At 36.5% G+C, this 26,374-nt stretch overlaps 1 protein-coding gene across 1 annotated transcript in view; it reads left to right on the plus strand.

Annotated features, from left to right (window-relative positions):
• Positions 1–26,374, plus strand: part of LOC106069384 (protein Wnt-4-like) — a 94,289-nt gene that overhangs the window by 27,548 nt on the left and 40,367 nt on the right. Inside the window, exon 2 of the mRNA XM_013229038.2 lies at positions 4,745–4,957. Within this exon, the coding sequence (XP_013084492.1) occupies positions 4,878–4,957 (80 nt within the window). The 5' untranslated portion in view covers positions 4,745–4,877. The remainder of the gene's footprint in view (positions 1–4,744; positions 4,958–26,374) is intronic.

Raw genomic sequence — 26,374 nt, forward strand, 5'->3', positions numbered from 1 at the left:
GTAGACTATCAGATATCTAAAAGTTGTGTATGGTAGACTATCAGATATCTAAAAGTTGTGTATTGTAGACTATCAGATATCTAAAAGTTGTGTATTGTAGACTATCAGATGTCTAAAAGTTGTGTATTGTAGACTATCAGATATCTAAAAGTTGTGTATGGTTGACTATCAGATGTCTAAAAGTTGTGTATTGTAGACTATCAGATATCTAAAAGTTGTGTATTGTAGACTATCAGATATCTAAAAGTTGTGTATGGTTGACTATCAGATATCTAAATGTTGTGTATTGTAGACTATCAGATATCTAAAAGTTGTGTATTGTAGACTATCAGATGTCTAAAAGTTGTGTATTGTAGACTATCAGATATCTAAAAGTTGTGTATCGTAGACTAGCAGATATCTAAAAGTTGTGTATTGTAGACTATCAGATATCTAAAAGTTGTGTATGGTTGACTATCAGATATCTAAATGTTGTGTATTGTAGACTATCAGATATCTAAAAGTTTTGTATGGTAGACTATCAGATATCTAAAAGTTGTGTATGGTTGACTATCAGATGTCTAAAAGTTGTGTATTGTAGACTATCAGATATCTAAAAGTTGTGTATGGTTGACTATCAGATATCTAAATGTTGTGTATTGTAGACTATCAGATGTCTAAAAGTTGTGTATTGTAGACTATCAGATATCTAAAAGTTGTGTATGGTTGACTATCAGATATCTAAAAGTTGTGTATTGTAGACTATCAGATGTCTAAAAGTTGTGTATTGTAGACTATCAGATGTCTAAAAGTTGTGTATTGTAGACTATCAGATATCTAAATGTTGTGTATTGTAGACTATCAGATATCTAAAAGTTGTGTATGGTTGACTATCAGATATCTAAAAGTTGTGTATTGTAGACTATCAGATGTCTAAAAGTTGTGTATTGTAGACTATCAGATATCTAAATGTTGTGTATTGTAGACTATCAGATATCTAAAAGTTGTGTATGGTTGACTATCAGATATCTAAAAGTTGTGTATTGTAGACTATCAGATGTCTAAATGTTGTGTATTGTAGACTATCAGATGTCTAAATGTTGTGTATGGTATGTTATCGATGTTGTAGTATTATTTGTAGTACCAGCTGACCAAGGTTCAACATTGTGTTCGTATTTCAGAGGTTTCGTTCACTGTTTTATTTGCACTTTATATTCGAACAGTGTGTCGTTGGTTTCATTCAATCTAGATAGTCACCTCCATTGATTTATTATTGGAAAAAAAATGTACTTAAAATGTTCCGGGGTCTGTTTGGTTCGTAACTTTACGAATAGTGTTTTATGTGTTTTTTGTAAATTGTTGCAGAGAGCCGTGTAGGTGGCTTTTACCTTCGATGGAAATGTATAGGATAAGCTGATTCGTAACAGAAATAATATCATAGCGCTCAATAAATGTGCGTCGCCCATCACAGCAACGTAGGCCTACATATGAATATAATTGTCTGCAATGAAGAACACAGTCTTTTAGTTTAGCCTCCCCCTCTCTATCTCTCGCTCTTTCCCTCACACACACACAAACACACACACTTTTCCCCCCTCTCCTTTATAAGTTCATTCTGATCCACATTTTTTGGTGCCTAATTAATATTCGAAAACAAAATGGCGCTGGCAGAAGTCGATGAGAAAAGATTGAAATAGCCGAGCAAATTTGATAAACATAAACATGACCCAGTAATTGAATAGAACATTTCTGGGGAGCCAGTCCATTGATTAGAAACTTAATTAAGTCTTTGTTTTATTAACCCATTCCGTCATAAAACTCAACAGGAGGCCAGTAAAAATGACTTCTTGCAGAGGCTCCAGAAAGAAGAAAAGACGCTATTAGTTTTGTTTGGTCTGTCAACCAGATGGTAGACCTTTCGGCTGAATGGGGTGGGCTTATCTGTGTAATGTAGTATAGTCTTTGTTGATTATATTTGTATAGATCAGTGGCAATACATTGGAATTCTGCCCCCTACCCCCAATCAAATTTCTCATGTTTTATATTTAAATGAAGGGGGATTGGTGACCGAGTGTTATAGCGCTTGGCTTCCTAGCCGAGGGAGCTCTGGTTCGAATCTCGGTGAGGACTAGAGAGTTAAGGCGGTTGGTCGTTGTGCTGGCCACACAATACCCTCGCATTAACATCGGCCATATAAACAGATGAGCTTTACGTCATAGAACTCAATGTCTGGAAGGGATATTTTAAGAAGAACATTAAGACCTATCTGTTCAAAACTTTTTTAGATTAGTTTGTCATTTTAGCTGTCGTGTTTGTGTTTGCAATGTTATTACAGCGCCTTGGGGCTACATTTTGTTTGTTAACAGCGCTCTATAAATATTTTTTCTTTCTTTACTTCACTATTGTAACTGACCAGCATCATTATAAAATAAGATAATCATATAATAATGACCATTGCATATTAGCGTGTGTGTCTGATACAGAAATGTTAATTAGTAGTATTAGTATCCATGATTAACAAACAACTGCTACAAGATGGCCAACCTTCACGCCTACTTAGATCTACTGGCAGTAGGAAATGTTCTGTTGCAACATGTGATCATTTACTCGTTGGTCTCAAGATCTATAATAGCAGCTTGAAACTGAACACATGATAAATGGTTTTCATGTGTAACGACTAATTAATTCTTAGTTGGTAACTTATAAATAGTACGCCTGTATTGTATTTTTTTGTACTTTTTTTTTAAGCGGCCGCCGTTTTGTGCTGTCCATCTGTCAGTCTGTCACGCTTTTTTTCTCAGAAAGTAAATTCGCTATTGAAAGCTAAAAGTCCTACCTGGTCGTGCTGTATGCGCGCTGGAGCTGTACTGTCGTTCTGTATTCTCGATAATCCCGAGATCATACCCTGCCCGTTGGCATTCCTCGTAGTCCTGCGGGAGATTTGGACTAGGATGTAGGTTATCTTTAACTCTGAAGGAACACGTGAAACACTATTTCAACACTTTACAAATATTTTTTACAAGCAATATAGCAATATAGAAAGAATAATTATCATCCGCTATATTTCACTGATCAACATAGGTGCAACGGTTATTTTTGGTCAAATGAAATCGTATCTTTTTGTTTCAAAAAGAAATATAAAATACCATTGCCATACACTTTTTTTTAACCAAGCTTGTATCAACTCACTCTGTCTGTTTGTATTATAAAAAGTTTGTACACGTTAATTCTCCGACACCCAATCTTGGATCGAGCTGAAATTTTGCACAATTATTTCTTTTATCTGACAACACAAAATCAATTAATTTTGTTTTATCAATAACTTTTGCAAATTAATTATTGTGTTTGGTATCTCGAACAGAGGAAAGAAATTGTACTTGAGTGAAGTGGTGGTGTGAGCTGAATTAATCCCCTTTTTAAAAAAGTTTTTTTTTAAACAATATTTACAAGACTATTGAATGAGGTATCACTATATAGTGGATGACATCACCTATCCATTAAAATAGTTAAATTATAAAGTCTTCTGTGTCACATATATATATATGTACTTTTTTTTTGGTAATAGTCCAGTGCATTGTAAATACCTAATGTTCAAAAGAGCAACTAATTATCACCCGTAAAGCGCTCAAATGTGTATGGAGGAGCAATATCTGTAGATTGTGTGTACATACATAGAACAATTTTAGACAATTCCTCGCAGTTCTTGTTCAACTATCACATTCACTACCAGTTCCCCTTTTAGTCAATTTAGAAAAAGTTTCCCTTTCAGACCTTGCGATCTATGGGGCAGATGATGTAAGGTCATTTGTATCTGTGGCCTACGGTTAACAAGGATGTCATGTGGCCAGCACAACGACCAACCGCCTTTACTTTTCCCCAACCAATGTCAGGTACCCATTAGAGCTGGGTGGACTCAGAGGCGCCCAAAGATCCCGAAATAAAAAATTCCAGTCTTCACCAGGATTCAAACCCTATAAGTGCTTTACCGCTTGGCAACCGCAACTCCCGAATTTAGAAAAAGAGTTTGTAAAAAAAAATTATTTTAATACCGAAATGTGCGTGCGTGGTTTTGAGTATTTGCTGTCCTCAAAAATACTAATCAATTTAATTAGAACTTATTATTGGCGGTCTTGGTAGGACATCTTAAAATTTAAGGTGCGTTCACACTCGTATGACAATCCTTTAGGGCTACTTCGAAATGATGTAAGTATAAATGGCGCACATTCGCATTACAAATGTGCAACTAGCCAGTGTCACTTCTCAGCGGTGAATAAAAATCCTAAATGCTGCTGGTAAAGTCATTGGTAAAAAAAAAACAAATCCCATTTGGGCATCTGTTTGAAACAAGCATCCATCAAAAAGCTAAAAAAAAATTCTAGAAATAAAAAAAAAACCTTTGGGTCAGGATTTTGTGATTTTACAATCCCAAAAGAGATACAAGACACCGATTGCAAAGACAAACAGACACAAACACTCTTTAGTTCCGTTGGCAATCAAATCATTAAATAGAAACAATTTGATATAAACGTTTCACATGTAAATTATGAGTGAATGGGAATGTACATTTTTTTGTTCTAGTTCTAATGTTTTGTGTTTGGTGTAATGCACAAATTGTAAGACGAATTTCCTTACGGACAATAAAGATTATTATTTTAAAAAAATGTTGTCACTGAAATAATCAAAAAATCGAAATAGTCAATTTGTTTTTAGTCCTGACTTGACAATGATTTAGTTACCAGTGTTCCTTCTGTTCTCTTACATCTAGACACTGCCATGTGATAGATCAACCATTCGAACTCAAAACAAGATATGGACAGGGTGCGCTGTTTGGATTAGACGTGGCAGCGGTAGCCCAACACGGCAGGGGCCTGGCCCCAGGTGGCCAGCGTGACCTGATAATGGCCATAGTCACAAATACCTGGATCAGTACCATCATAGTCATTTTATCTGTGCTCCAAGTGGTTCACGCTTCCTGGTGGTGAGTACCTGTTTACATGTGTGTGAGTCTTAACAGTCTAGTCATGCATATATGTTTATATGTGTGTGAGTCTTGTTTTAACAGTCTAGTCATGTATATATGTTTATATGTGTGTGAGTCTTGTTTTAACAGTCTAGTCATGTATATATGTTTCTCTCTAATTTGTCGATTTGTCAGTCTATAGCTGTTGTCGTCTCCTTGTTGATGGTGCTGAATGTTGCATACAATTATAACCCTGTCCACACCTACACCAGTTCAAAAGGTGCATACACCAGATGTAATCAACTGGCATGCAAACGTTATTTATACTGTTGAGTTACGAATGAAGTTTGATAGGATGGTCTCAGTAGAATAAAGTATTATCACTAGAGATGGATTTAATGCTAACATGCAGTCAGGCTACTTGTTCTATAGTGCTATTTGTATGCTACATAAGCCAAACACATGATTTTAATGAGTTCTATCCAATATGTCATAATTATGAGTGTTTCGTCACTAGTTCACCGCGCAAGTGATTTCATTTCTATACTGGAACTATCCTTCAATACTAATAAATTATTCTTTAAATTGAACATTATATAAATGTTCTGTTCTCTGTCTGTTTGTCAATCTGGTAGTTTCCGAGGATTGTAATTATACACATATATTTCGTTTTGTACAAGAACGTGTAGATTTATCATTTGTTTTTTCCTAACTTGTAAATATCCAACAAATGTATTTTGTTTGTTATCTCGGGGCTAGATATGCCCGTCGACCACGCTCGCTTGTCTTGTAGCACTTAGCACATATGCTTTTCTGTCCTCTGTTTAACACTATAGTTTTGTTCGTATTTCAAGAAGTATACTTTTATCTACACTCGTAGCTCTGGCGAGTACTCATCGTCTCTCTTGAAGGCGAGTAACATGCATTCCTAATCTCCTTGTCCAGAAGTCCAATTAATTGTCCACTCCTTCTGACTATCGATGTTATCGTTGAGACCATTCTCTGTTCCTCACCTTCGCCGTATCACTGTACGTCTTGTTATCATAGTAGCCGCCCCTTTGTTATGGAGTGTGTGTGTGTTTGTGTGTTTCTAGGGTGACGGTGGGAAGAGGTTAGCGATTGGGTTGTGAATGATGCAAGATGGGTGGCGTTGTCGTCATTGGTTTTAGTTTGGAATAGACGATTCCAGAACGTGAGATTGAAAGTTTGTGTTCTAGTTAGGTAGAGTTAGTGTTAAATAAATGACTAAGTCTAGTATATCTAGCTTAATCTCTTATCAACTTCATTTTGTCCGTATTTAAATAAAAAGTTCTATTTAGTTTGGTTCACAAAGAAGTTCTTCAAGTTATTTCACGTTTTATTAGTTAAAGATACATTACGCCTACAGCGGTTTAGTTGTCTACCAACGCACTAATAACATTTGTATTTCTAATCTAAACTCGAAGCAATGGTGTAAAATCACTGCCATCCGACGTCACGCTATAAGTATTTACTATATGCAACTCCTGTGCTGAATTATAACACGATGAAGAGGGCTCTTATATTTTGATTATAACTTAAAGCAGTCCCATTATATATATATATATAAGTACTTTATTGTCCATATATAATTCGCAACTAGTATTCAAGCAGCATATTCGCCTTCAGTCTATGTTTTTTTTCCTCCTGCATTTGGCTGGGTATTTCTATAACAAAAAAATGTGTGTTTTATTTCGTTTTTCTTTACCGAGTGAAACAGAAACAAATATTGACTTAAATCACGGACTGAAGATAAAATTGCCAGAAATCTTGCCAATTTAAACATTGAACTTCAGGGGGCACGATACCTGGGGGAAGAGGAGGCTCACATGGTTAGAATGAGCGGGCGGGGGGTGCTCCAGACCTGAGATGGCCATTACATCTGGGTGCCGGGTTTTACGTGAGCTGTGTGTGTGTGTGTAGAGTTAAGTTACTGTGTGGTCAGATTTACGTCATTCTTTGTATTACTAAACTCTCTGAACCAAACTTTTAAGAAATACAAAACAAGAATTGGAAAGTTCTATTTAGTAAATACATAGTTTATGAAGGAAGGGTATATTTAGCGGTTGAGTTTCAATTTGATATGAAACCAAGTTCATGCTCTGAAAGCATTAGAAAGAAGTTCTTCTTAAGGTTCGTGATCAATGAGTTGGTCAAAAATTGATGCTTAAAAATACAGACTTTAAAAATGACAAACAATAAATAAAAAAGCTTATACTTTCATACTTATAGTATGAATTTGAACTCAGGTCTCGAGCATATGTGATGTTAGCCACTGAGCTAATCAAGTTCTTATACAAATAGAAGGTGTTATAGACTATTGTCAGTTTAGAATTCTAGTGAACGACCTAATTCTCTACATTTTCTTTATAGAACAAAATTGATGAACTAATTGTTACTTTTTTATTGATTTTATGTTGTCATCGAAAATGAATAATTTTGTGCAAAGTTTCAACTGGACTCGAGAATGTGACTAGTGCAAAGTTTCAACTGGACTCGGGAATGTGACTTGTGCAAAGTTTCAACTGGACTCGAGAATGTGACTAGTGCAAAGTTTCAACTGGACTCGAGAATGTGACTAGTGCAAAGTTTCAACTGGACTCGGGAATGTGACTTGTGCAAAGTTTCAACTGGACTCGAGAATGTGACTAGTGCAAAGTTTCAACTGGACTCGGGAATGTGACTTGTGCAAAGTTTCAACTGGACTCGAGAATGTGACTAGTGCAAAGTTTCAACTGGACTCGGGAATGTGACTTGTGCAAAGTTTTAACTGGACTCGAGTATGTGACTTGTGCAAAGTTTCAACTGGACTCGAGAATGTGACTTGTGCAAAGTTTCAACTGGACTCGTGAATGTGACTTGTGCAAAGTTTCAACTGGACTCGAGAATGTGACTTGTGCAAAGTTTCAACTGGACTCGAGAATGTGACTTGTGCAAAGTTTCAACTGGACTCGAGAATGTGACTTGTGCAAAGTTTCAACTGGACTCGAGAATGTGACTTGTGCAAAGTTTCAACTGGACTCGAGAATGTGACTTGTGCAACGTTTCAACTGGACTCGGGAATGTGACTTGTGCAAAATAGCGTGTAAAAGGCTTCATCGTAATGGCAAGAGGAATCGACAGACAGAGTAAGATAATATCAGGTCAAATCTAGTTGTGGACTGAACGAGGTATTGTTTAAGAAATGTGGATTGGAATTCTTCTTCTAGCCAGGTTTTTTGCTGCTGAGCTGTGAGCTCTTTTTGTTGACTGTGCCAAGGAAAAAATAGTGTGCTGTTCTCTTCAGTTGTTCAGCACTGCCGTACATGGTGTTGGTTATGTTGGGCTGTAGTGGTAGTAGGGTCTGCCTAAGGTGGATTAGGGAGGGACATTTAAAGAGGATTGATTGGTACATAGATACTTCCTTTAAAGTGAAGATCAAAGTTAAATAAAAAGGAAAGTAACTCTCACACGACTTCTCTATTTGCAACTTATTGAACTATCTACCCTTGAAGACCCTTGTTGTTGAACTTGGTATACAAAAACTTTCATGGACAATGAGGTAATTTCTCTATTCAAACAATTTGGTCATCCATTTGTTTTTGGTCATTATTCTGTTCCTTAGTTTTGGTTTTTGCTCTGTTCATTCTTTTGGTCAGTGCGCTATTCATTTGTTTTGGTCATTGCTCTGTTCATTTGTTTTGGTCATTCTTCTGTTCTATTGTCATTGTCCTGTTCATTTGTTTAGGATATTGCTTCATTTAATCGATTAGATCATTGCTCCATTCAACCAATTAGGTCATTGCTCTATTCAATCGAATTCATTCTCCCTGATTGCCCTCGCCCAATTATTCTCACAATTTAGTAAACAAGATACGTAAGATAATGATGGCGCTATTTGCACGCGCCAGTATAAGCCACGCCTTCCTAGACAATCGCCCCACTCTCTCCTTCCCTCCCAACCATCTTCATGTTCCAGAGAGTATATAAACCTCCCTGCCGACTTTATAATATAAATGTCAAATGAGTTTAAAATAAAACTCTAAAAAACAAAAAAATGCCGAGTTGATCGGCCTGGTATTCAGCAAGTGGATTGTCAGGTCAGATAGGATTTGGAGAGTTCAAACTAAACAAAAAAATAATATCATTATGAGTTTTTTGGAACAAAAAGTAAGAAGGATAAGCAAGTATTTCAGTACACAAGGTTTATGAACTTGGAGATTTGTTTTTTAAATATATGAAATTTTAGTTGTTATTTCTTTTTAAATAATAATTGCTGAAAAAAAAACGTTTTACTTTTGTATATTTATGTTCTGTGGTATTTAGAATCTCAAGAGACGATGTTTTCCATTGCAACTCCATGTGTGTGATATTGATACACATCTACAGTCAAAGGTTGGGCATTTGAAACCACCAGACACAAAATGTTGACTCCTTTTTACAAAGCTTATATCAAACTCACTTTGTCTGTGTGTCTGGTCAAAAGTTTGTACATGTTATTTCTCCGACACCCAAAATCGGATCAAGCTGAAATTTTGCACAATTATTTCTTTTACCTGACGACTGGAGAATCAATTCTTAAAAATATACAATTAGATAATTAACTATTGGCAATTAATTATTTTATTTGGTATCTCGAACAAGGGAAAGAAACTGTACTTGATTGAAGAGGTGGTATAAGCTGAATTATCCCCCTTTATAGATCGCCTCTTTAAAACGGAAGTTATATATATATATATATATATATATATATATATATATATATATATATATATATATATACAAAAGGCATAGAAAGCAGTTTTATTTGATAGATATAAATATATGACAACATGTTTGACTAATGTCACTGTAAATGTCCTACTTACTAACAGCTACATCTAGTGCTAGACGCCAAAAGTCCTACTTACAAACAGCTACATCTAGTGCTAAACGCCAAAAGTCCTACTTACAAACAGCTACATCTAGTCCTTGACGCCAAAAGTCCTACTTACAAACAGCTACATCTAGTCCTTGACGCCAAAAGTCCTACTTACAAACAGCTACATCTAGTCCTTGACGCCAAAAGTCCTAGTTACTAACAGCTACATCTAGTCCTTGACGCCAAAAGTCCTAGTTACTAAATAAAATGAAATCAAACAGCCTAAAACGTCCGGTATTTATCTTGAGATTTAAAAGTAAATATTTTATAACTTTTATAACTTTTGTTTTGGTTATTGGTTATGTGTTCTTCTATATATCTGATAGAGTTTGTGTGTGTCGTGTTTTAGACATGCAGCTTGTCACGGCCTATGTGTACGTGATAGACACTGATAGACATATGCAAGCATATCACTTTTTTTTTTTTTGCGGGCGTATTTTGAGTTCGAGTTATGAATGTAGGACATCTTTCTATAGTTAGAATCAAACCTCCCCCCCCCCCCCACACACACACACACTTTTCCTAAAATATTTAAAAAAACAAAATCAAACTTGTCCTGATGTGAAATAAGATCGTCCATCAGAAACAGATCATAAAAAAAGATGGCGTCTTATCTTTTGCAAAGCTGTTTAGATTGTTGGTCTGTAGAAATGATTGGAACATGGTAAGAAAAAATAATTTAGCCCCAGCTCCCCGGGGTAGCAGCTTTGTGTGAGCTGGGTTTATCAACCTTGATGTATTGGTTTAAACACCGGAGTGGTTGCATCAGGCTGGTTTATCTGCCCTTGCAAACGTTTACACAGAGAGCCAAGATGATGAAAATGTGGCATTAATCTGGCATTCCAATGAAAAGTTCCATTATGTTTTATAGTTTCATATTGAAACAATTCCTCATTTTATGATTTCCCCCCCCACGAAGTGACGGCGGATTAGATTGTAGGATTGGCGGAGTTCGGTGTTTTTTGTTTGTTAATTTATTGCGGGATGCTCTTGGATGCTCTAGCGGGCTCATGATTTGTGTTAGGATGTTATGTCTGTCATCTCAACGTTGGGGCGAATAAAAGTTGTTTATTATTTGCTTTGGTCACTACGTGATATTGATGTCTAGTCAGCATATCAAGGGGTCTTTTTTTTATTATTAGCTGCAAAAGAATAAAGAAGATAACAAAAGATTGAGGGAGCGAGAGAGAAAGAGAGAGATAGAGAGAAGAGGATAAAGAGAGCTCATATTGTTCTAATCCAAACTGAGTAAACCTAATTTAATTGTTTAACATTGGACTGAACTAGAACTATCCAATTATTTCAGGAATTTATAAATAATCCTTTTGCTTTGTAGGTTACTATGTTAAAGGTACACTCTAATATATTATGTTACTAGGCCAATGTTGCATGGTATTAACAACAAAAAAAAGACTGTTGAGCTTTGTAACGTAAAACACCAATTGCGTTTAGAGGTGAGAAAACTTCTCCCCAAACCTGAAGAGTTCTCAGCCACACCTGGTTTTCATTTGGTGTTTTTTTCTCTTTCCCGCGTTGACTGTGTATACGAAAAAGGAACTTCCCTACAAGAACCCAAGGTACTTACTTCGTGATACCATATTATCGAGACTGTAACTACTTACCTTAAAAGACGTCCCGGAGTTTTATTGATGAGATTTTCACCCCCGACTTCACATAAACCAAGCCGTGGCGTAGGTATGAGGTAGTGGTACGAGAAGCGGTAGGGAGGGCCGGGGGCTGAGGGGGGGAGGGCGAACGCTCGTAAAACTAGCCACACAATAACGTTGTAGCTAAAGTAGGAGCTTAGCGAGGGAAGAAAGGGGGCACATAAAACCTTATATCCTCAAACGTCAAAAGATCTGACCCTTAGATTTGATGAAATCATAAACTGTCAGGAACCATACCATTCTCTTCTGAGTTCTTTATGACCGAGTGCCTGAGTATCGTTACAGGATCGCATTCCTAATACTGATAAGAATCGATTCTGAAAGTCGTATTTAGTTACTGTTTTTGAGTGTCGAAAATTTCGTTCCCTCACCGGATGCGGAAATATTAATATGGAAAACAAAACAATAGAAGAAAATGCCAAGGGAAATAATAAAAAGGGTATCACTGGGATTGTTTCCCTTGTTCTGTCAAATAATGGGGAGGATAATTGTAGTGTAATGACTCTTGAAAGAGAAAATTGTTGCCAATAGCGATCTCAATTACTGTTCAATGGTACGGCACCCGTGCAGCTAATAGCTCGTGATGGCCTCGTTGTCTGTCTGCAACGGAGCAAGAGAGTCAACTCCCTTATCAAACAAAACGCAACAGTACGAAATGTGCCCTGCTTTTAAAAACGTCCATTTTTTTTATATATATTTTTTTAACAATTGTGGTTCAAAAGAAAATGGCTTCTCAAACTATTTGATATTCATACCCTGAAAGATTCGGAAAGATTGTGAGTAGAGGCGTAGATCCCAAACAGAGCGCTGGTATCGTGTTATGGCAAGCGACTCTCCTGGAAGACGATATCTAATCATTGCGGACAACTCGACAAAGGTGAAATTTCATCCTCCCGAAGTTTCTAAACAAAGAGGACCAAAGTAACTTTTTTTTTTTATGGTAGACAATTTGACAGAGATGTGCTCTTAGTTTTACGAATCAGATTTCTTCTTGTGTAGGTCCACGACATTCTTTTGATACTGTGCCATTTTTATGTCGTCTTGTTTTAGTTGTTCAGTTTATGTCGTCATGTTTTAGTTGTTCAGTTTATGTCGTCTTGTTTTAGTTGTTCAGTTTATGTTGTTTTACTAAGAAAGTGTTAGTCGTTTTTATAGTCCTTGGAAGTAACTTATTCCAGCTGTGATCTATCAACTACAGGCTTTTAACACTTAAGTCTTGGAAGTAACTTATTCCAGCTGTGTTTTATCAACTACAGGCTTTTAACACTTAAGTCTTGGAAGTAACTTATTCCAGCTGTGTTTTATCAACTACAGGCTTTTAACACTTAAGTCTTTGGAAGTAACTTATTCCAGCTGTGTTTTATCAACTACAGGCTTTTAACACTTAAGTCTTTGGAAGTAACTTATTCCAGCTGTGTTTTATCAACTACAGGCTTTTAACACTTAAGTCTTTGGAAGTAACTTATTCCAGCTGTGTTTTATCAACTACAGGCTTTTAACACTTAAGTCTTTGGAAGTAACTTATTCCAGCTGTGTTTTATCAACTACAGGCTTTTAACACTTAAGTCTTTGGAAGTAACTTATTCCAGCTGTGTTTTATCAACTACAGGCTTTTAACACTTAAGTCTTTGGAAGTAACTTATTCCAGCTGTGTTTTATCAACTACAGGCTTTTAACACTTAAGTCTTTGGAAGTAACTTATTCCAGCTGTGTTTTATCAACTACAGGCTTTTAACACTTAAGTCTTTGGAAGTAACTTATTCCAGCTGTGTTTTATCAACTACAGGCTTTTAACACTTAAGTCTTTGGAAGTAACTTATTCCAGCTGTGTTTTATCAACTACAGGCTTTTAACACTTAAGTCTTTGGAAGTAACTTATTCCAGCTGTGTTTTATCAACTACAGGCTTTTAACACTTAAGTCTTTGGAAGTAACTTATTCCAGCTGTGTTTTATCAACTACAGGCTTTTAACACTTAAGTCCTTGGAAGTAACTTATTCCAGCTGTGTTTTATCAACTACAGGCTTTTAACACTTAAGTCCTTGGAAGTAACTTATTCCAGCTGTGTTTTATCAACTACAGGCTTTTAACACTTAAGTCTTTGGAAGCTAAAAAAAAAACCCACCAAAAACAAAAAAAAAAACAACAACTTAGTAACGTGGCGATTTAATTTGTTACAAAGCATAAAATGATTGTGAATCTTATTTTGATCTTAAGTATCTGAACAAGCATGTCACACAATTAATGCTTGTGAATTTATAAAAGCATTTTAGCCTTACAGAAACCTATTCATAGCTATCAATTAGACTAAGTTAAGTTTCTTTTAACAATCAGCATTAGTGTCCAAAAAAGTGGATAAAGATGACACTGTTAAAAAAAATTGATATTATGTTAATGTTATGTTAACTATAACTATAAGTATTCACGCTACACAGCTGTACAAAGGAGGGTACTGGAAGATCAGATCTTAAAACATGAAATACATAGACGACTTTAATAAAATTTTAATTTCACACTAAATGAATATTTAAAATATATGAACACTGTATTCTGCATTTTATCATCATTACAGCCCTCGGCTTCACATACACCTAATCGAATCAAAAAGTGAATAGTAAAATGGTGTATATAATTGATTCCATAAACATAGACTTGATAAGATAGATATATAGTCAGACAGACGGACGGACGGACGGATTGACGGATTAATAGATTGACAAATAAACAAATACGTAGATGAATAAATGCATAGCTTGATTGATTCTATTTCTTTTGGTCTTGTACTAAAAATTAATTTCCTATCTTGTAAAAACGTATGTACTAGAGACATTAATTATCGTTCTTGTGTTCATGTATTTACTCACTAAATATGGACGGACGAATTAATAGATACATAGCTTTGTATCCGAATAGCGTCATTGCACCCTATCACCAACGTGTTCCTCAATCAGTTCCCTCACCTCTTAAATACCATCCTCCCACACAAGTCTGTCTGAGATGGATTGCCTGGAGTGTCCTTAAGCTGAAATAATATCCCCACGCTGTATTGACACTAATAATAAAAACGATATTTTCATAGCCCGCGGCTCGAGATGGGGGCACTTCTGCGATCGTATTTGCACCGGACGGCAAGGAGTGCGCCACAGGCTTTGAAGTCGGGGCGCTGGAAACTCTCGAACAGGTTTTGAACTCGGGCGTGGCTCTCTTCAAGTCTTTCTCGTGTTTCCAAACTCACCCCCCACCCCCTTTGCTCTATACCTTAGACGCCCTCTTCATCGCCACAGCGTTTGATTGTGCTGAGCATTTAAGTTCGAAACTAAAAAATGTGGTTTCGTTTGATATTGTTTTATAAATAAACAAGGACCGGAACTTCCTGCGCTGGAAGAAAAAAAAATGGAGAAACATTTTTTTGCACATTCGGAAGAAAGAGTTCAAAGATTATTGGTAATAATGTGTCCTCTTCAGTGCTAGTAAAAACCATTTACTTTAGAGATAAGAAAAAGTATTGGTGCATGAACTGTTGGTGACAAACTTCGTCTGTATGGGATATGTGGCCGCGAGGAAAAAACCGTTTGGCCATGACTCAAGTTCGAATCCCGACCTGATTAGAGTGGTGATTGCTGAGCGCCTAGAGACAGGACGGAAACCTCCCCCCCCCCCTTTTCCCCTCAAACGAGATTTTAGCATAACACACTGAGCATAATGAAAGATGCGATATTTAAAAAGCAATTAAAAATATACTCGATTGAGTGGCTTAAACCACTCGGTTACATGCAAATCTCCAGTTCGAATCCTTATATAGACCAGTAATTTAAATTCGACATTTGACTGAGAGCTATAAGATAGATATCCCCTCCACCCATAAATGAGATTGAATCAGAGCACACAGAAGTATGGAAAACACGCAATAATAATCATCGTTTTATTCTTATTTCTCCTCTACGTCGTTTATGATTTCTAAAAAATGAGTAGTTAGCCAAAAATACTTTGTTACTGTCTAGAAATGTGCGCCTCAGGTACTCATGGTTTAAATTAATAAAATGTGCCTAACAAATGAAATTCTAGAACGTACGGTAATTACTCCTCAAGGTCTTAAATTTGCATACATTTGTTTACAATTAAGTTGCGTCTAGTAAATGCAATTATTTGCATATTAATGGACTGGAATGTTCCTGGAACTAAGAGCAAATGTCGAGTATTTTGTTGTAAGGAGCTGTATATCTAAACAAGGGAAGACAAAAAGAGGGGCTCGTTCAATTGAGTTGATTGTGTCTACTTTAGTGAATCTACTAGTGAACTAAAGTATATTGTGTATTTGTAGTGAATAATTTATATTTCCGAGATGAGGAATAAAGGCATTTTATTTCGAAAGGTATTTGATATTTTGAGGTTTTGGCACAATTTAGCCCATGTCAAGGTTTGTTTCCACTTTATAGCTCAAGAGCTGAATGCTATACAGCTAAGTTATTTAAAAAAAATAATGTCCATTCATAGCTCAAATAGTAAAAATGTCTATAATTTAATAGAAATCTGTTGTTAGGAGGAATTTTTTTTTTTCACTTAATTAAGTATCTCTGACAATACGGTGTTTTGAGTGATAAGACTTCGTTAAAATCTAATTAAATATCAAGGTGTATGTCAAACTTTTTTCTTTAAAGGAACACTTCGCACATTTTGAGTGTTTAGTGGAAAACTTTGCTTAATTTTAGAGAGGTTAATGTACGCGGTGGCCTACTAATTAATTATTCCAGTAGTTGGTGGAACAGCTATTCAGGCCTGGCGGAACAGTAGAGTTCCGCGGAACACAGTTTAGGAAACACTGGTATAGGACTTCAGAAGCGCACAATCTCATCTCAGTAACTAATGACTCGTGTCCGTCTTGTGTTGAACTGATGTCGTAGATTGACAGAGTTCTTTACCCTTGCCTTCACATCGAAATAATTTATTTCACAAAATCTTATACAATTATTTTTAATTTTTAAGACACCTGTTAAAAAAGTAAAGTAGCATTAAAATTATTTTTTAAAAATTGTATTGCATTAAAAAGTTTTTTTTTATAAATCTGATGCTGGTCTATAATTTCTTATTTTTTTAATTTCTCGTAATAGTTCATTATTGAAAGGATTCTGTCCAGCGAGTTCTACACAATATAATTCTTCTTTTAACCGTCCAATGAATGATTTCTACTTAAAACGGTGCACTAAGTGTCATGTACTTTTATTATTCATGCCCTTTACTAAATACAAAGAAACATTTGAGTCGAATGCGGTAATTCCCACTAAAGCGTGATCAAACTTTAAAAAAAACGTAAGCCAAATTTATTGTTTAAGATAATTATTAAGATAATTATAATATAAAATTTATAAATGTCAAACCAGAGTTTTCACAGTGTGCAAAAGATATACCGGTACATAAGCTGTCAAATTTCTACAAAAAGTCGTTAGAGCCTTTTTTCGAACTATCCTCCAGTGTCTACCTAGAACCCATGAAGAGTTTGCTATTTAATATGAGATATTATTAAAATAAATGAAATAATTATTATACTTACTAATTACAATTAAATTTAAAACTTTAAAAATAAGAACAATCCTCGCGGAATTTATCTGATAAATTCTAGGGGAAAAAAAGTAGGAAATTAATCCCTATCGACCATCGTCTATTTTATCTCTGACCATACCCAGCTCTACCCTTCCAGTCGTCACGTGACATTTCAAATGTTCTGATTATTTGCTCATTTCCGTTACTGACGTGTTCCAGACTAATTCGAATCATTGCCAAGTAATTATTTTTCAATCTGCGCATATTGATTTAGCCGACAAGAACTTGTGGTGGGAAAAGAAATTGTCAAAGTTTCGCTTCTTTGCGTCAAACAAATTTGAAAAATACAACGCCACAATCGGTCAATATTAAAACTGATGAATTTTTAAAGACTTCTAATTTCATATTTTAGACAAACATTTTGTGACTATTTTGGTAGACTGGCATTTTATTTTGAATTGGAATGATGGGAAGGATTTTAATTTAAATCGTAATCGTTATATTTCATTTATTTCAACTTTTATTCCAAGTCGATATTTATTTATTTTGGAGGTTAAACTTGGCCAAGTTTGTTTCTTCGCGCGTGAATTTAAATTCTGAACTTGTTGGCGGAATAATTGGAAAGAGAAATGTTGGTGTATTCAATGATCAATAAAACTAGCGTGTAGACTGTAGCTTGTAGATTCTCATTCTATTTTACAATTCTGACATAATATGATTTCTTTGTGTTCGTTTTGTAAGTGTTGTATTTTTTTCCCGGCCAGTTTTGTTTTTGTGTTTATTTAGAAGTTAAACTGAAACGAAGATGTTTGAATACTTCAACGAATGGGAGACAATCGGGACAGAAATTGTGAGTGAGAGCTGATTGAAAAACTGAAATGTGACTTTATGTTTAAATAATATCGTGAACGAAACAATCATAGTTCATTTGTTGTTCACAGAAATAAAAAGAAAACTACTGGCCATTATGGGGATTGAACGCCACGACACTCGGGTTTTACCACGACGTTCTAACGACTTAGCTATTTAGCCTAATTTAGCTATGTGTTCAATCGCATCTCAAAATAGTATTTGATTTTTTTTAAACAGCAGTTGTATGTTTTTGACTTGTGGTTTGGAGTTTTTGGGCGTATGTTGTGGTTTTCACTATGACGAACTTTTGAGTTAATAATAGTAATTGAGAAAATTGGAAGTTGTTAAACGAACATGAGAAACGAAGTCATAGAATCCCGTCACTTCCGCTTAGTAACGCATTTCGTTTTTTTTTTTTTTTGTTTGCAGCATCATAATACAATTAATAGAACACAGCCTATTTATTTGTGCAATGTAGGTCTATATATTTCAGGGCGGCAAATCTAAGATTAGGCATTACATCATGTCTAGTGACTTGGCACTGACCTACATTCCATAAGTCCTATCGCCTATAAATTTCAAGTAAACCTGGCACCCCCCCCCCCTACTATTTAATATTTAACGCACAATTTCGTGAAAGATGACCATAAGACAACAAAATGACACGCTGTACGGCGTGTGGAGTGACACGTAGAGTTGGCGTTGACATACCTCAAACACCAGGCGTTGGATATGATCTTCTAGTTCACATCCTGACTTGAGACTGGGCCACTAACGTCAACAGAACGTCTTTTTTTCTCATCTTTTCGGTCAATAATATAGGCCAAACATAGGACTGTAAGGTGTGTGGCTAAGTAGCCTATACTGCTTGTCTGTCAAGCGGGCTCGAGTTCAAATCTCAGACTGCACTGTGTTTGCACCATCCCTTCCCCCCCCCCCCAACATATCCAGAATAGAGATCATAGAGCACTGTACACGCTGGAGCATGAAAGATGTGCGCTTTACTGGCGCTATACACAAGCAATTATATGTATATATAATGTATATATATATATATACATTACTAGGCAGTATGATATCATTGTTGTTGGCCTATTTCAGTCGTAACGACTAGGGTTCATCTCGTAGCTCACATTTTCATCTGACTGTGGAGCCCTATTTTGGAGAGACACTCTCATCCACATATATCGCAAATTAAGGTGTCTTTCGCTTTGGTGGTAGAGGAGCTGGCCATTTTTCATTTGGCACGCTTTTCACTACTATGAGCTATCACTATAAAAAAAAAAAAGAGATCGTACTAACATTTCCAAGTGCAGTTTCCGTGTTACTGCTCTTGCTCCCAATCCAAAACTTTCTATAATAAATTAAAAGGAAGTCATTTAATGCTTGCATTTTAAGACTCTGTCAGTTACTAATATTGGGCTTTGCTGATACATTATCATCAGTCAGTAAAGGTTTATACTATATACACAGCGCACATCATTACTTTGGTATTAATACATGCTAAGATATGCACTGCAAGCGTTATGGTGTACGGAGACGTGAATAAATGCTTCATTTCTTCAGAAGTAAATCCCATCAATAGCTTAATGTTTGTGTCCTATTGACGTATAAAGGATCTAAATATTAGTTGCCGTTGTTTAGTTTGTATATATTATAAAATGGAAAGAACTTATGACACAAAGCAGATCTTAAGAACCCTTGAAACTTTAAATACTAAAAAACTGTGGATAGTGTGGATTATATTTGTTCTCCTTCGATTTCAATCAAGCGTTACGGGCCACGCCCATTGCGTCAGGAAGCCCCTCCCCCATGTCAATTTATGTGCACGAATGACATATTTATTTAGTATCCTATTGAAATGACTTGCAGGCCATAGCAAGCGTTTCTCGTAACAGTGATCAAAAATGTCAAAGGGAGTTTCTATTACACAAACTCGTGGGCGGGCCCTATAGGTCTGTTGTACTCACATATTACGCCATACCAATTTGATATACATTTCAACAGTGGCTAAGAATTTACTAATAGTAGTAATACGAAATCTTTATATTATTAAAAAAACTTTTGAAGGAGAACAATGAAGATCTTTGTCTACTTCATTTTGTACACATTTTGAGGTACATTGTGGAGCTATTCTTTTTAAATATCAAATGCTGTTTTATAAATCTTTTTTTTTTAATTGTTGAAATAAATGTGTATGCATTATGCATTCTTTCCTTTAGATTCAAAAGTTCTCTTTCACAAGAGCGAGATTAGACAGTGAACACAAAGTGAACAATATTTTCAACAGACTGAAGAGTGGCTTTACTTTTGAGATAGCGACATCAGACTGGCCAACAAAAAGTCGGACAGCAAAAAAAAAAACCATAGCGGCGTTACGATACGCGGGCCGCATAACAAAAGAATGCGTCCAAGTCATTTCTATTATCATAAATATTTATTTTTTTGGGCTTATGATGTTATTTCTAAATTGTTTTTAAAGCTGATAATTATTTTTTAAAAATTTGTTCTTTCCTAAATCAGTGCTTTTCAAACTGTGGTACTGGTACTGCTGGTAGTGGTACTTCAAGGTATCCCTAAAGTTTCTCGATCTATCCGGAAATCCTCTCTTTATATGTTTTCATTCTAGTTTATCTCTAGAGAAAATGAGAACAATCGAAAAATGGAAATTTTACGGTAATCTAAATAAACTTTTTATTATCTCCCCTAGTTAAGGGTCAGAAAAAATCGAGAAATATTTCAAATCCGTCGCTTGCCAGTTTGGCGTGTCCCACCAGATTTCTCTACAATCTTTCCTTCAGTCCAATGTTTGGTTGGTCTCAAGTACAATCTTTCCTTCAGTCCAATGTTTAGTTGGTCTCAAATACAATTTTTCCTTCAGTCCAATGTTTGGTTGGTCTCAAATACAATCTTTCCTTCAGTCCAATGTTTGGTTGGTCTCAAGTACAATCTTTACTTCAGTCCAATGTTTGGTTGGTCTCAAATACAATCTTTCCTTCAGTCCAAATGTTTAGTTGGTCTCAAGTACAATCTTTCCTTCAGTCCAATGTTTGGTTGGTCTCAAATACAATCTTTCCTTCAGTCCAAATGTTTGGTTGGTCTCAAGTACAATCTTTCCTTCAGTCCAATGTTTGGTTAGTCTCAAATACAATCTTTAGGAACAAATGTAAAACTTATTGTCATTACAAATATCTACTTGCGATAAATATGTCAAATACAAATGTGATCACATGATGTCCATTGACTTGTAACATCTCTGGTTCAGATCTAGTTGCTCCCGCTAGTCACACGTCGCGTCGTCTCCGTCTTTCATCAGGTACATGCCCAATGCACGCAATAGTATCTTAGTCAATACAGTACATGCATGACATCAGTCAAAATACACACAAACAGCCCTTAACTAAAGCAAGCCAACTAAAATAGACGCATTGCAGACGTATTGAAATAAGCAAATTAAACTTCATACAAATGTTCAACATTATAACTTTAAAAACAAATCATACAAAAAAAGGGGGTGGGGGTGGGACAGACTTTGTGAGGTGCAGACAACAAAAACACAACGTCAATGTTTACCCACAAGAAACCTGTGAAGTATTAACGTGAATGTGACGTAATCCCCATGTAGAGCAGACGTTTCGGAAGATCTTAAGTTACCACTAAGCTGCATGGCTCATCCAGTACTTTCCAGAAGACATAATGGCCGCACACCCTCACTAGGAACAAAACAACAACAACAACACACGCAGTAGCAGAGACCTGCGTATGAAAAGTAGCGAGTTAATATTTCGTACTGTCTCAATGCGTGAGGATCTAGACTTCATGGCTTGGATCCAGGCTATGCTTGGGGAATTCTTTTTTTTTTTAAGGAAGAAAAAAAATATTTTTAGATGGCATTTAAAACTTATAGCTTCCTCTTAAAAACGCAATAGATAAGTGTGTGCGTGTGGGTGTGTGGGTGAGTAGGATTGCACGGTGCTTATTACTCACGTGAATATATACAGACATTGCTCTTGCATTGTGCACATCAACACGGTTCAACTTCAAAAATCCATTTTTAAATTTATATCTGTTCTTTCTTCGTCTCTCCGTCTCTCTGCCTGTCTCTACGTCTACGTCTGCGTCTCTCTCTCTCTCTCTCTCTCTCTCTCTCTCTCTCTCTCTCTCTCTCTCTCTCTCTCTGGATACATTGCAGTACTTCTAGTGCTTTCTTTGAACTATCGTCCTATAGATCCAGTCATTCAAAGATACCCCTCACTAATCCTTTTGAAATAAAAAGTAAGTAAAACAAAAGCAACTGTCAGTGAAGTGCCGATATGAACTGTGTGGTCAGTGCAACGGACCTATTACCTTTACTTTTCAACCACTAAATCTCAGGTACACTATTACATTGGATCCACACAATGGAAACGTCCTTAACATCTTGTGTCTTGGACATCGGTCTGCAATGTTCTGTAGAACTTTATTCAGATTGGGGCCACAGTAACAGACCATGCGCCTTAGGGAGCCCCTGCGATAAGGAGAATATTTTGTCACCTTCAGCCCATCGTACAAATATTCGTGACCCCGCGTTCGAATATATGATATAAACATTGCTACCATATTACTTCTTTCAACTTGGCTTTAGATAATATTTGTTTCATAGCTTTAAATGTGGTGAATAAGTACCCGCATTTTATTCGAAGCTTTTATTCTAAATTCTGTTTTACCACAGTGTGGGCTAACTTTTTTTTTCCTTGGCGTAAAAAATGAGTTGGGGGGGGGGAGGCATAAATAACAGAAATGTTTGTCACATGCGGCCACACCGCTAAAAAGTTAGAGCCTGTGCTGCTTCATTACGCACTGTTAGAAGTTTCCAATGGGAGTAAAGCGCTATATTACGGGACGGATATGGCCCGCGGGTCGTAGCTTGATCATCGCTATTACACTAGATTTGGGGGGTATGGTGGCTGAGAGGTAAAGAGAATCGCTTCTGAATTGATGGATATGCGTTCGAATCTCGATGGATACTGGGATTTTGAATTTAGGGCGCCCCTGAGTCCACCCAACTCTAACGGGTATCTGACAATAGCTGGGTAAAAATAAAGGCGGTTGGTTGTTGCGCTGGCCACTGTTAACCGTTGGCCACTAAAACAGATTATCTTTACATCATCGGGCCCATAGATCGCAAGATATGAAATGGCTACTTTCCTTTTTACTTTTTAAAATTAGTGTAATTAGTGTAAAGATGTCATTCTGATTGAGGACTAAATGTTATAAAGAGAGAGAGAGAGAGAGAGAGAGAGAGAGAGAGAAAGAAAAGAGAAAAGAGAGAGAGAGAGAGAGCAGCTAACGACAGAAAATATCAGGTATTCCTTTCATGCCCTCCGAGTCTGCCATCTTCTTCCTCTCTTTTTCAGGTAAAGACCGCTTTCACCTTTCCAATCTTTTTTTTTTTTCCCCATTTCTTTTATCATTCTTCGGCTTCTCTATCTCATCATGCCTCATTAATTATACCCTCTCTCTCCTCCCCCCTCCTCGCCCCCTAACATTCCATTTTCCACCTCCCCGACAGTGCTCTACGCCTTAATCCCTGTACTCTTGTTTCGTCCCCCCCACCCCCCGTCTCCCTTTTATTTCCGAATTAGACATGCCTTCACTGCGCCTCATAAAAACAAGAATACAACACCCCCCCCCCCCCCCACCAAAAAAAAAGTATGCATTCCACCCACATCTGCTACAAAACCCATTGTATCTACCCACACACACACACTTGTTTCCCTTTCTCATCCATCTTCCCCCCCCCCCACCTCCATACATCCACTTAACGTTCATACTCTAAATTTTATTCTCCGCCTCTCTCTCAATCTTTCTTTTTCTATCTCCCTCCCTCTCTTATTCCCTCTCTTGTCTCCTTCCCTCCCCCTATCTCTCCCTCACTCACCCTCTCTACCACCCACTTACCCCCTCCCTCTCTCCTCTCTCTCCCCACTTCTCCCTTCCAAGAGAACCCAGAACTAGGTATATATGACGAGGAGAAATGTCACGGAGAGTGGTCATGCTAGTGAAGCCAAAACGTCTCGCCTGCTCTCACAACGTCACGTCTGCTCCTAGCAGAAGATCACGAGTACTGCTAATCATCCACGCATTGCTGGAATCGTCTGCTAGTTTTACCAAACGGTTTACGGCTCAACGGATTAGCTGTTATTACTGGGCTGTTTTTTTTTTTTGTTTTTTTTTGTAAGAATTTTTTCCCCTAGCCTCGTTTGATTTTTTCCATTTAGTCAACATTTCACAGACTAGATACAGCAACGGCGTAACATATGCAGAAAAAAAGAAGTATCTAAAAACTAGCTTGATTTTTTGTTTTTAATATGCAAGGTGAAACTGAGCCCAGAAGATAGACTTACACTAAACATATCTTTAACTCTGTGATCTGTTGTAATGTTTATTTGTTGTAGGTTTCATGGTAGGCCAACCGAGGCAATGAGAGAGAGAGAGAGAGGGAGATAGAACATAGAGATAATATTTAATTTTTTGAAGACACTTTGGTATGGACGTTTTTTTTTTTCACTTTAAGAGACTATTCTGATGAGACTCCTCTACCCAGTGCATATGATTACATTTCGGAATAGCTTGTGTAGTGCAGGATGGGATACTCATTCCAGTATCACATACCGCGTATGTGTCCCTTCCGTCCTCTTAAGCTGTTTACTTTTTCCAATCATTCTTTTTCTGCAGACATTGATATTAAATTCTATTTTCTTGAGTCTTTCAATGACTAACATACCTACCAGTCACTCCGAATAGTTAAGCCAATACAAAGTATCGGGTTTCATTTTGAGTACTAAACATTTCATAAGAAAGTAAAAAAAGTCTAAATGAACTTTAGGTCTGCTAGAAATAAACAAATATAAGAAGAAAAGTTCAAAAGTTTGGCTGATTTAATGCATGAGACGAAGGTCGAGAACATTAATGAGTCCAACTATTTTTTAACGAAGTGTTTCCCTTTGCGGTGATCTCTGACGATTCACCTTCACCTGTTTCGTAGTCTATTGAATCTTGGTCTACTACATCACTACATGTAATTTGCCGAAAGTCTTTCTCCATTCCTCTCTGTCTTTGGCATTGAATAGAATCTCTTCTAAAGTCTGGCCAGTCCATTCTTTAATGTTGTCTTTACATCGCTTTGTCTGTCTGCCTCTCTTCTTTTTCTTGGTTCTGTTCTCTGAGGAAGGTCTTTGGCGAGCCCTGAGGACCTTGTGATATGGCCATCAAGTTTTAATTTGCCTTTTTCGTCAGTGGTCAGCAGGGTCTTCGTGAGGCCCAATAGCCACTGAGATCCTCTTTCGAATCTCCTCATTTGTGATGCGTTCTTTGTAGGTGATACCAAGTATCTTTCTGTAGCATCTTATTTCCAATGCTAGGATCCTCCTTTCTAGTTCTGCAGTCAGCATCCAAGATTCACAAGCATATAAGAATGTGGCCTTGACCACGGAGCGCATTAGTCTGATTTTAGTATCGAAGGCCATGTATTTGTCTTTCCAGAATGTATTGAACTTTGTAAGTGCTGCTGTGGACTTTCCACTGGCGATCAGGATTAAATAATTATTCTGAGCACACTAACATTTTCTATATCAGTATCTTTTAAATAAAAAAACAAAACAAAACAAAAAAACCCTGTATTTCCCCTTTCTCCTGGCATTTTATTTGTAAGATTTCTAGACCAAGGGCTTGACGTCACAGCTCTTATTAGAGCCACGTGCAGCTGATGGTAATATGTGTGATGTGTCAGTTAAGATGTGTGATGTATCAGTTAAGATGTGTGATGTATCAGTTAAGATGTGTGATTCATTAGCGAAGGTATGTGATGCATTAGCGAAGGTATGTGATGCATTAGTAAAGATATGTAATATATTGAAGATATGTAATATATTAGTGAAGATATGTAATGCATTAAGAAATTGCGGGATGTATTAGTGAATTTGCTGTATGTATTAGTGAAGATGTATTACCCTCGATGCTTTGGTTATTAATGAATATCTTCAGATAGTATGTATTTCTCTTAATTTGTCTTAATGAGAAGCTGCTCTTTGAAATTCAAGAATAACTATTGATAATATAATATTAATAATTGTAGTATAGCATAATTGTAACAGTCTTAATAAGTAATTGGTAGGGCCTACTTTAAAAAATAGAGATCCTGAAACAAATGAAATAGTTAGAAATATAAAATTTTAATGAACCAAAAAGCGCCTGATGATTCTCACTCGAATGCGGGGCAGGTTTGAAAGAAAGAGTTGAACTACGGACTTGAACTTTGATTCTCTTGACCCTAAAATGCAATACAAAGTATAGTTTTAGTGAAGTCAAGTATTATGTTTGAAACACTAAAACTGACAACTGTGTAGCAATAATTATTTGTATGTAGGTTGAAACCAAATTGAACTAGCTGCACTTAACTTCAAATATATTGATCCTCATT

This window comes from Biomphalaria glabrata, chromosome 1 (assembly GCF_947242115.1).
Source record: "Biomphalaria glabrata chromosome 1, xgBioGlab47.1, whole genome shotgun sequence".
Classification (NCBI taxonomy): Eukaryota; Metazoa; Mollusca; class Gastropoda; family Planorbidae; genus Biomphalaria; species Biomphalaria glabrata.